Source organism: Taeniopygia guttata, chromosome 17 (assembly GCF_048771995.1).
Source record: "Taeniopygia guttata chromosome 17, bTaeGut7.mat, whole genome shotgun sequence".
Lineage (NCBI taxonomy): Eukaryota > Metazoa > Chordata > Aves > Passeriformes > Estrildidae > Taeniopygia > Taeniopygia guttata.
Window position 1 is genome coordinate 11026937 of NC_133042.1, and position 12176 is coordinate 11039112.

A 12176-nucleotide genomic window follows, 5' to 3' on the forward strand; every position below is an offset into this window, starting at 1 on the left:
TCAGACAGGCCGGTCCCGGTGGGGCTGCTGCGAGGCACGGGGAGAGTCTGCGTGGTTCACGGAACATTTGTTTGCATTACTGAGCAACAGTCCGATAATTTATTGTTATTGTTATTAGTAACTACACTTAGTAGCTCGTTCACATCCATCCTTCCGAGAGGGGGGCGCGGGCTGGATCAGTCACCGTCGTGCACCGCCGGCGGCGGCGGCTCCTCCCGGGCCGGGACCGTTCCGCTAGGGCGGCCGAGCCAAATCGGCCAGGTCCTGCTGGGACTGCCCGCACGTCGGCGGCCGGGGGAGAGGCCCGGCGACGTGGAAGCATCGGGCGGCGGGCGCCGCCGCCGGGGGCTCGGTCGGAGCTGCGGGCTTGCAGAGCCAGTCTGGGGAGCTCTGTTATGGGAAGCTCCGTGGACAACCGGCAGCGAGACCGCCCGAGGGGCGGCCGCCGGTCTCCGTGCCCCAGCTCCCCGAACGCTCCCGCCACGGGCGTTTTTCTGTGCACCGGCGTCGGCCGCTGGCGAGCGGGGAAGGCCGGGGCTCCGCAGGGGAGCGAGACGCAGAGTCCGGCTGTGGATGGAGAAAAACAGGACACAGTGAGCCGCTGGCACACGGCTGCCCGGGGCCTCCCCCCACACCCCGCTGCCGTGGTGCCGCAGAGCTGGGGCCGGCGGCCGCGCACCGCCAGGCCGGAGGCCTGTCCGGCCCGTCCGGGGGTGGGAAGCGCCGCCGTCTCCGCGCTGCACATCCCGGTCCGGTGAGCCCCGCTCGCCGCGGCCCCGCCGCTCGCCCCGGCTGACCCCGCGCCGCCGAGCCCCTGCCGTGCCGCCGCGCGCCGGCAGGGGGCAGGCTGCGCCCGGGCCGCGCCGGGCACCGGGCCCGCCCGCGGGGTCAGCCCGGCCGCGGGTCAGCCCGGCCCGCCCGCCCCGGGGCGGCTGCACCGCACCGCCCGCACCGAACCGCAGCCTGCGGAGCGCCGGGCACCGCGCTGCTCGTGCCCACGTCCGCGGGGGAGCGGGCGGTGCCCGTCGGTACTGGGGAAAATACGCGCCCGGGCAGCCGGGAATGTGCACCGACAGACGGCACAGACGCCCGAGCATCCGCCGGCACCGCACGCTTTTGCGGAGAAGCCCGGCGTCCCCCTTCCCTCGTGCGGAGACGCCCGTGGCCCTCCCGGGTCCCGCGCGGTTCTGCCCCGCTCACGAGTGGGGTCGGGCTGCGCTCCCCGCGTGCACCGGGCGGGAGCGGCGGGCCAGCTGCCGGGACGGGGCGGTCGGTGCGGAGGGCTCAGCCGTTGTTTCTTGTCCCGATGGCTCCTTCCTCCTGCCTCCTTTGGGAAGGACTGGGACCGGCTGCGTTTCTTGTTCGACTCTCAAATTTAACTCAAAACAAAGAGATTTGCCTTGCAAATAAAAGGACAATTCGAAGGAAGCCGCGGGGAGGTGGGGCTACTTAGTCTGGTTAGGGTTTATTTCTGTGATGGTTTTGCGCGTGGGTGTTTTAATTGCATTTCGTTTTTCGTTAAAAGCATTGTATAAACCTATATAACACCTCATCGAATTGTTCTCGGGGCAGGAGCGGGGATAACAATTACTCGGCGCAGTGCTCGTATACACACAAGGAGAGAAGCAACAAACCTTTAGTGTGATATTTGCGAGTAAAGCCCACGAACAAAGCTGGAATTACTGCTGCGGGTGCAGGGCTGGGGGCTTTCCCTCTGCTTCCTGGTCCCGCTGCTCAGCGCTGCCTTTTCGTTGGGTTTTGAGAAGGTTTTTTTTTCTTGTTCTTTTATAGCCAGAATTTATGAAAACTCCTGTGGAAACAGGGGCTTTAATTTTCCACGCAGTTGTAGAAGATAATTTGATGGAAGCCCTGTGTGATGGAGAACTCCGAATCCTCACGCGAAAATAGGAAGGGGACATAAAAAATTAATGTGAACGAGCAGCTTTTGCGCTACTGATTGAACTGTGAAATCTTAGCAGCCTTTATCTTGATCTCAGAATTAAATAATCATATATTATTTTTTCAGCATTAACGACAAAGATTTCCCGATTTGTACCGCCTGTAACAAAAACACATAGACTCTATTACTGAAAACCTTTTCCAAAATAATTTACTAAAACACAATGACGAATTTCTTTCAAATATATTTTCCGTGAGAAAACGGCATAAAAAGAAGTTTTATCTTAAGACCCACAAAATAGAGGCATTAAGTAATTCAAGTTAACACTCGTTCTGCTTATTAAGTATCAATATTTTGGGAGCATTACAAAATATAGTCCTTCTTTTGACTGGGTCGTGGCACATCATGGGTCACATTAAGAATCTCCGCAAATAATCTTTTCTGGATTTTCATTTCCTCACATTTGGATTTTTAACAGTATCGGAGGGGGGAAGGCAAACAAAGATACAAAAACGAACAAACAAAAAAACCACGAAAGGGGAGCCGGCAGCGCGGGGTCCGGCGCTGCATGCAGGATCGCTTTTCCCGTCGGTTTGTGCCCCAGAGGGGATCCCGGCGCGGTGAGCGCGGGCTGTCCCGCACACGCGAGCGCCGCGCCCGCACCGAGCCCCGCGCGTTCAGCAGCGTTAGCGACCGAGCCGAGCCGAGCCGAGCCGAGCCGAGCCGAGCCGAGCAGGCAGCGCTGCTGCGGGAGCGGGCACGGGCTCCGCCGCCACAGAGGCACCGCAGCCTTCGGGCCGCTGCTCCGCCTGAGCTCTCCCGCTGGCAGCCCCGGCGTCACGGTTCGGAGCCGCCCTTCGGTACAGGGCGTGCGCGGCCCGGTCCCCGGTGCCCCGTCCCGCGTGCCCGCCGGGGCCGGTCGCGCCGCCGCCGTCCACGAGACAGACCCGCGTCCCCGCCGGTCGCGGGCGCCCCGAGGGAGGGTCCTGCCGCCACCTGCCCGCGGCCCGGCGCTGGACGCGCGCTGCTACCTACCCCGGACAGGGCAGGAGCCAAGAGCCGCCGTCGGGCCGGGAGCAGCGCGGGGCGCGGACCGGGGAGCGGGGCAGCCGGGGCCCGGGGCCCCGCTCATCCGCCACCCTCGCTAGCCAAGATCGTTCTCCCCCGCCGCGGCCCGCGGAGGCGCGACCCGGGCCCGCGCTGCCCGCGCCGCTCGCCGCCCCGGGGTGCGCGGAACCGGCCGCCCCGGGCGCCGCCGCGCTTCAGGGGCCGCGGGGGCCCGGCGGGGCCAGGGCACTATTTGACGTCGAGGAGACGGATCACCGCGGCGCAGCGATACGCCGCGCACCAATGGAGTTCAAATGTCAGCAAGTTTGAGGAGGGGTGAGGCGCCGGGGGGTGTGTTCCTCCGCCGCGGCCCCTGCTCTAAACGGCGCGGCTCCTCGGGCCGCCGCACGGCTCAGGGGCTGGGAGCGCCGGGAGCCCCTGCCCCGCCCGGCCCGCCGCGCCCGCGCTCCGCCCGGCACGGCCCGCCCCGGGAGGGCCCTCCGCGCCAAGCAGGGCGTGGGTCCGGCGCTGCCGGCGAGCAGGTGACACCGCGGCTGCCCGGCGCCGTGTGCGCGGCATGTGCGCGCCCGTGTAGCGGGGCGGCCCCATGGGCGGCGGCGCCGGCTCCTGCCTCTGCCCCCCGTCTCTGGAAGCGCGGGCAGGAAACGCTCCTCATGTCTTCCAGATAAAAATAAAAGCGACTCCTTCCTCCCGGCCGCAGAGTGTCCCCGCGCCCGGCCCGACGCGGGGCTGAGCTGGCCCCGCCGCCCGGCAGCGCCTCTCGCCGCCGCTCATGGACATCGCGACGGGTCCCGAGTCCTTGGAGAGGTGCTTCCCGCGGGGCCCACCGGACTGCGCCAAGATGCTGGACGGCATTAAAATGGAAGACCACCCCCTGCGCTCGGGGCCGGCCACGCTGGGAGTGCTGCTGGGTGAGTTGCCGGCCGCTTCTTGACTACGCCGAAAGCGGTCCCGCGCACCGCTCGGTGCCCGGGGCTGCGCTCCGAGGGGCCCGGTCGGTCTGATGCCGACTGCGGCCGGTCAGCCCCTGACCGGTGCGGGGCGCGGGACTGTCTCGCCGGCATGTGCGGTGCGCGGGACCGGCGGCAGCCGTCGAGCTCGGTGTTACCGACCGGCTGGGCCGGGCGGACCGCGCTGCCCGGGACGGGGACTGCGGAGCGGGGCCGGGTTGTGTCGGGGCTGGGAGCGGGGCCAGGGCCGGCGCCTGACGCCGCCGTCTGCCGTTGCAGGGTCGGAGTGCCAGCACCAGGCCGTCTGCGAGGGCTGCCAGCGGCCCATCTCGGACCGGTTCCTGATGCGGGTGAACGAGTCCTCCTGGCATGAGGAGTGCCTACAGTGCGCCGCGTGCCAGCAGGCGCTCACCACCAGCTGCTACTTCCGGGACCGCAAGCTCTACTGCAAGCAGGACTACCAACAGTAAGGGCGCGGGGGGCGGCGGGGGTCCCGCCGGGGCGGCCCGGCCCGGCCCGGGGCAAGCGGCGGGCTCTGGGCGTGTTCCCGGTCGGGCCGCGCCCCGTGCCCGGCAGAGCGGGGCAGCCCGGCGCCGGGCTCGCGGCTACGGCTGGCGGCCACGGCGAGCGGGGACCCCGGCGCAGGCTGCGCGGCGGGCACGAATGGGACCGAAGACACCGAGCCGTGGCGTCCGACCCAGGCAGGGCTGCTTCCCGCCCCGGGCCCGCCGCGCTCCGGTACCGTGCGGCGCCGTCGGAGGGGACGGCGATGCGGCGGCCCGGCCCGGTTTGGGCTGCGCAGGCAGCGCCGCGCTCAGAGCCGTCCCGCGACACTCTCCTGCCCGCCCCGAGTCCCGTCCCGCCGCCGCCCGCTGCCCCGGAGCCGCTCCGAGGGGCCCGGGGCCGGCCGCGGCGCCGCCCGGCCTGCAGAGCGGCCGATGCCCCTGCCCGGGGCCGGCCCGCAGAGCGGCCGATGCCCCTGCCCGGGGCCGGCCCGCTGGAGCGGCCGATGCTCCTGCCCGGGGCCGGCCCGCAGAGCGGCCGATGCTCCTGCCCGGGGCCGACCCGCTGGAGCGGCCGATGCTCCTGCCCGGGGCCGGCCCGCAGAGCGGCCGATGCTCCTGCCCGGGGCCGGCCCGCAGAGCGGCCGATGCCCCTGCCCGGGGCCGGCCCGCAGAGCGGCCGATGCTCCTGCCCGGGGCCGACCCGCTGGAGCGGCCGATGCTCCTGCCCGGGGCCGGCCCGCTGGAGCGGCCGTCGGGCGCGGCGGGGCCCGGCCGAGCGACCGGCTCAGCGGCGGGGGAAGCCCGGGCTGAGTCTGGCCACGGCCCCGGCCCCGCCGCTGCCCGCGCTCTCTCTTATTCCGGCTTTATCCCCAAATGTCAGGCGCTGTCGGGAGCGGCCCCCGCCGCGCCGCGGCCCCGCGCAGGGACGGAGCCCGGCCCCGAGCCGGGCCGCCCTCCCCTGCAGAAGCCCACTTCATGCTTGTCACCTAAATTGAGGATCCTTTTTGTGCCGGGAGGGGGGCGAACATGGGCATTTCAATCACTAGGACATAATATGGCTCTGCTAGAAGTCTGGCAACAAACAAAGAACAACAACTATTGGTTTGCATCAACTTTTGTCAGGCATTCAGCAGGCATCCAGAAAGGCCTGAAGTGGCTTAGTGGCAACAATGTGCATTTCATAGCTACAGCATGAAAATCCATCTCCATGGAAACGAGTAGTAAATGCTAACATGACATGCTGAGTATAAATATTGTGAGGGTTATAACTCTTGTATAAATGGCCCAGATAAATGTCCCCCTGTTTAGGAATCACAACAAAACATGTTATTTCATGCTGCAGCCCTCGCTAGCTCCCAGAGAGTCCTCCGCAGCCCGGGCGCTGTGCATGGGAATAACTCAAGGCTTGCCCGTGGGCTGCCGCCATCCTGCCCTTGTGGGGCTGGGGCTGCGGTACCTTTAGGGTTTTCTCGTGCCCGGTTTAGGAAGCCCGTCCACAGGCTTTGCCTTTCATTTCTACACAGAATAAACCACCCTCTGGTAGCTGTAGTTGTAGATCGGTGAAACTTTTTTTTCTGTAGGTAGTAACACCTTAGATATTTTTACTAATTAGTAAAGAATGTCAAATAGTCTTTAGGCTACCTAAGAAAAGCATTATTTGGCAATGTAAACATTTACATTAATTGCAAATAAATGTACTCTCTAAGCTCCCAACTTTAGTTTCTGTAAAATAAAGAATTGTACTTAGTGACCTAAAAAGCAAGATCAGAGACTATTGCTTTGTAAAACAAAAATACTTTTCTGACTGAAAACAGAATTGTTACTGCTTCAGAACTTCCCGTATTACCAAAAGTGTCCAATTGTAGAGGGGGAAAATGGGGTAACCAGGCTGCCGAGCAATAAAAAGATATCAACATGTTGGCCTTTGTTGAATCCCAGCACCTAGTGTGACATGACATGGTGCCCTGCTGTGTGTGCCCCCGAGGACTGACAGCGGCAGCGGCTCACGGGAAGGGGAGGGGAGACACGGTAAATCAAAATTTGTTTTCTCTGAGATTTTATTAGCCCAAAAGAGCAAACATGTGAAACTGTGCTGACACGGATTGTGTGCCCTTTCAGAGCCGCAGCAATATTCGTTTATGGTAGCTAGAGGATAAAAATAGCTGTGTCCGTGCAAGTGGCCCTGGGCTGTGCGGCAGAGAGGGTCAGTTTTATCCATCAGACTGCGGGGAGCGAAGCCATGAGCGGGCTGGGAGAGGCAGCCACAGCCAGAGGACATAGCCGAGGCTGGAACACCGGCATGGAAATGCTTGTGTGCTCAGTGAGAATGCCTTGGGCTAGTGAGATGGAATGGAACGGTACGGAGGAGGACAGAGATCAGTAATATCAGATGCTTTTTGTTATCCTGAGTCCTATTTACAGATATCTGGGAAAAAAAAAAATTAAAGAGAATAAAGTTTATTTAAATATCTCAGTTCCTGAAATTTGCCTTAAATAGATTTTTCTGTACGTAGTAATGTAATTTAAAAGGTCAGATTTCTCCAGAACTCCCAGGACTATAATCAAGTGCTGTGTATATATCTTTGGGAAAATGGTGTCTCATCTTTCTAATGAAAGCAAGCTTCTGATGGGTCAGATATCAGACCTTACACCTTTCCCTGGGTCAGGAATAATTGCTGCCCATCCTTGGATGAGGGCATTTCACATTAGGGGGAAGGGTGAAAACAGTTTTTCTTTTTCTTTTTTCTTTTTATTTTTTTAAGAAAATTGTTGGCTGTGGGAAGCTACCCTTATGCTTGGAATGTTACAGCAAATCCTGGGGGAGGTGGATTAGTAGCCCAAGCCCAGTTTGAAGTAGTCAGAGGTGCCTGATAAATGTAATTTATCACAAAAATATCACCAGTATGTCAGTGGGATAAGCTGGGCATGTATTTTGGTCTCTTTTTAAAGAAAGAATTCGACTTGCATGAATACATACTGATGTTTTGAGTTAATGCAGAGTGCTTATTTTGCTAAAATTTAGGATTTTGAGGGTCAGGTGCATTTGATGGCAAGGTTTTTAAGAAAAAAAAAATCCCAGCGTAGTGGCACCAGGGAAGGCTGGCTTTCACAAGCCCCAGTCAAGCAGAATCTCTTTGATTTTAATTAGAACTTTGCCAAATTGCTGCACTTTTGGAACCTTACAGTGTGATGGGTTTTTGTTGTTGTTGTTGTTGTTGTTTTTTAAGAAGTTTTCTTTCTCAGAAATTGAAACCTTCAGAATTAATGTGTTTTTGGTTTTTTTTTTTTGGTTTTTTTTTTGGGGGGGGTTTCTTTTTTCAAAAATAGAAGGCTTGTGGTAGTTTTATTTTGGTTCTTTGCCTAAATGAATTTACTTATTGTATCAGTCCTAACAGTGCTTTCTACTACAAAACGTTAGTATTTATAAATGCTACATTTATTTTCTATTAGTGTATTTTTTTTTTTTTTTTTTGGTGATTGTGCCTTTCCGGTTTGTTTTTCTCTCACTGCCCAGTGTTATACAGCGATTTGCCCTAGATCTTGATGATAGTAAAAAATGATACGTTATGAAAAATAACTGTTCCAGGATACATATTTAATATCTAAGCAATGCATATAATTTATAGAAAGATCTGTATTCCTTTTAAAGTTTTGGAAATAAAGGCTCTAAAAGAGGTTTTTATTCAGGGAACTAGATAGCAAACACCCACAGTTGCTATGTCATAATTTTTCATTAATGCATTCGAAGTTTTGCTCAGGGTGAGAAAGAAAAATATTCAGGCTTTTGTTCTTTTTCATGTGTCAGGTATTGTTTTAGCATCACTTTTGGATGCTATGAAAAAGACCCACCATGTATTTCTGGTCTTCATCTTGGAGTCCTTTCTTGTCGGTGGCTGGGCTCGGCTTTGCTGTGCAGTCAGCACGGAGCAGCACGTCCCTCGCAGGAAGGAAAGGAACCCCATGAAGCCTCGGTGCTGCGGGGGAGCCTTGCCCTCTCCACATTTTGGGAATGCTTTCACGCGAGGGAGCCTAACACTGAGGCTGATGTTTCCCACTTCAGTTGCGTTTTAGATTCAAAATACAACAAAAGGTTCCCGTCAGTGAGTGTCTCTCGGGATTGTGGCTGTAATTTCTCGCAGAGCGCGGGCTCTGGAATGCGGTGGGAGCCCGGTGCAGGAGGTACCAAAGCTCCCGGATTCTGCCGCACGCACAGCGGGCAATGGCAATCCGCTAACGGCAGGAGCTGATGTGTTTCCAGTGTTCCTGGTGTATTTTTAACGGAGGATCTGTTCGGCTCATGGTGCAGTCGTGCAGCACCGTGAGCTCAGCAGAACCGTGCGGATCGGGGGATCCCTCCAGCTGCCTTCGCCCTGCGCTGGCCGGGCGCTGGTCCTTGGGAACAACACAGAAACCAGGTGAAACTTAGAGACAGGAGTAGCCTAAGCACATGCCCAGGCCATGGAGTAATGATTAAAGTTATGTCATCCACTAAAAATGCTTTTCCGAGTCACTGGAACGGTCTGGCCTTTTCTCTGAAAATCCCCGCAGCCCCGCGCCGTGGGTCCCAGCAGCCCCACAGGAGCTGCTCCGCTGGCTCGGGCTTTGCGGAGCCCGGAGCAGCCCGGGAGCGGAGCCCGGAGGAGAGAACGCGGCCGGTTTGCGGCCGTGACGTCACAGAGCGGCCGTGCCGTGCCGGGCCGGGCCGGGCCGGGCCGTGCCGGGCCGTGCCGGGCCGGGCCGTGCCGTGCCGGGCTCGGCCCCGCGGCAGCGCTGGCCTCGGGCTGGCGGGATCTGCGAGGGGATGTTGTCAGGATGCGGGGAGACATTTTGGTTTGCTGCTGCAATCACTGTAAAGCTGGACAAAATAATTGCAATGGAAAGACGCGATTTGCACTGATCCGTGACAGAAGACGATAGGGATGATCTTTGTGTAGTACAGGCAGTATGCAATTAAATTATCAGGAGTGTAATTTATAATGCTTTACTTCTATCCTGAGGGAAAAAAAAATCATAGATGTGAAGTACATTGAAAATTTTTTTTCAGTTACTATAACACACAAGAATACTTTGCATTCTGTTTAGAAACTGAGTCTGTTACTTTTTGGTCTAAAATTTTGAGGTAGTTCAAAGGCATACATCCCCTTTCCAACTATCAATAATATATCATGATAAAACAGCTGGATTATAGTGTCTCTTTTAAAACTAATTGTGCTATTAGTGCGCTTCAGTGGTAAATACACACACTTCCCTCCGTTTTGGGGCAGCCTCACTGCCCTGGTGAACCTGGAAGTGGTGGTGGTGGAGGGGCAGATTTAGCCAGCGTCTGTTTCATTTGGTCAGATATCTGGACAGGAATGTTCGGGAGAAAAAGGAGTATGTTTTTCCTAATGCAGCTATGCTTTTTTTTTTTTTTCCGCCTTTTTTTTTTTTTTTTTTTTAATTCCAGACAAAATTTGGACTTAGGCTAGATCTGCTTTTTCTTGCAGTAACAGGAATTGATCCGATTTTATTTAATACTTCTTTCTTCTGGAATGGCGAGTGCAGCAGATGAAGGGATTGGCTAGGGGAGACCTGAGCCCCCTGCGCGCTCGGTGTGGAGGCCAGCGGGAGCTTTGGGCGCTTTGGGCGCTCGGGCAGCGAGCGGGGCCCTCCCGGCTGCAGCGGGACCCCGAGCACCGCGGGGCTGCTGGCGGGGCTCGGTCGGGGTCCGATCTCGGGCAGGAGGGAGGGCTCGCTGTGTGCTCGCTGTGCTGTCGCTGGCTGCTCGCTGTGCTGTCGCTGGCTGCTCGCTGGCTGCTCGCTGTGCTGTCGCTGTGCTGTCGCTGTGCTGTCGCTGGCTGCTCTCTGTGCTGTCGCTGGCCGGCGGGAGCAGAGCCCGTGCCTGCGGCCGTGCGCCGAGGGGCTCCCGGCAGCTCGGGGAGGATGCGGAGTGTAAACACAGCAGCAGCGTTTCAGGGCAAAGTCAGAAACGCATTTCACGCGGCTCGGGCCAGCTTGGGCCAAGCTGCATAAAATGCAGAGTCAGAGAAAGGATGTGGATTTCAAACCCCAGCAAGATGGGAAAATGCCTTTGCTGTCTCCTCTGTGGAAGGGGTACAAGGGCAAATGACGCTCACAAAAACCAGGAAAATTCTTCGTTTTGCCTACGGTTTTTTCACCACATGATAAGTCGTGTTAATGCTCAAATTAAGTAAAAATCAAGCAAATAAATAAATAAAGCGGTGAAGTGACTTGATCAGCAATCTCCAGTAAAGGTAAACAAACCAGGTATTGCTCTGGGATAGTTTGGTGTGGTAGGAAGGGGTTTTGGCATGATTTGGGATGATTACATTACTCACAAGGCAAAGATTGACTCATAATGCAATGACAGTTTCTTGTTCATCGCAGAACATAAAATTTCCACATTTGTTTTGGAACAAAGGACAAGATTAGGTATAAGCAACAATGTGTTGTGAGCCCCAACAACTGAGTCTGCAGCAGCCAAACAAGGGAACTAAAGGAGTCTCGAGATAAATGGGTACAATTAGGAACAGAATTTTCCTTTCTCCAGGTGAATTGAAATAACTAAATGAAGTGGGCAGGAAGTTTTTATTGAATATCCACCTTGTGGACTGTGTAGTTGTGGTTTGGTACAGCCAAAGCTATGAATGAAAACTGATCTTTTTGATTAAAAAGTATTAGAATTTATTTAGAAAGCAGAGGTGTTTTCTGAGTTATGGTATTTTATAAAATGTATCAGGGAGATAACCTCATTTTGCAGCAGTGGAGCACTAACAGCACTGTTTACATTTGGGAAAGAGACATTACTTTTCTCCATTAGTAAAAATACATTAACAGCTCCACATCTAACTTAAAATAAATGGTGAAAGTCATGCTAGGCTTCCAAGTCTGAGGGGAGAATGTATACAAGAGAAAAAAGATGAAAATACTCATAAGGTAAAATAAGCCCGAGTTTTTGTTTGAAATGCAATGTAAGTGTTTCTAGCATTCATGCTAATATAGATCTGAATCTTCCGTGCCTTGTTCAGGCAAATTATTCACTGGTTTTAGAAGCCTCTTTAAATTCAATACAAAATGGAGACAGATACTAAACTTTTTTCCTTTTTTTAGAAAAAATATTTTTACATATCAACTTACGTTTACTTTACATTCCTGGACTTGCTTTAGCTAAACTTATACTTCTTAAAGCAACGCTGCCTTACCCTTGCCTTGCTCTTCGGCATACCTGCAGTTCCTCTGGCCACGGTGGGAGCCACGTCCAGCAGCCCCGAGCCCAAGGCCAGCCCCTGGCCCCAGCGGCACTGCCAGCAGCAGGGTGGGAGGACGAGGGCTCCTGCCCCTGGGCCTCAACAGGCTGCTCTCAGAACAGCCATTTTGCAAAATAGGCTCTGGCTGTTAAAAAACAAATTGCTGGTAACTGTTTTCTCCTCTTACCTGACCAACACGTGCCCCAGATAAGTGCGCTGCCATGGCCCTTTTTCGTGTGCTGAATATTCCTCATACATGGAAACACCATGTGTGGCATGTTGTGCAGTTCTAATGCAGATTATTTTGAAGCAAAACCCTTAAAATGAAATATTTGTAGTCACCACGGAGTGTCTGCTGTCTCAGGAGGGTGCAATGTTGAGGTCAGCAGGCACACGGGGTCTGATTGCACCGGCCCTCCTGTGCATGGCTCATCACCTCGCTCTCACAGAATGGGGGTTTTACCTTTCAAAAACTATTTGCCTGTGGGCAGCGAACAAGTAGACT

At 56.0% G+C, this 12176-nt stretch overlaps 1 protein-coding gene across 1 annotated transcript in view; it reads left to right on the top strand.

Moving 5' to 3' along the window:
- Positions 1–2623: 2623 nt before the first annotated feature.
- The window catches only part of LMX1B (LIM homeobox transcription factor 1 beta), a 90597-nt gene continuing 81044 nt past the window's right edge, over positions 2624–12176 (top strand). Inside the window, exons 1-2 of the mRNA XM_030286712.4 lie at positions 2624–3879; positions 4198–4384. Of these exons, the coding sequence (XP_030142572.2) occupies positions 3741–3879; positions 4198–4384 (326 nt within the window). The 5' untranslated portion in view covers positions 2624–3740. The remainder of the gene's footprint in view (positions 3880–4197; positions 4385–12176) is intronic.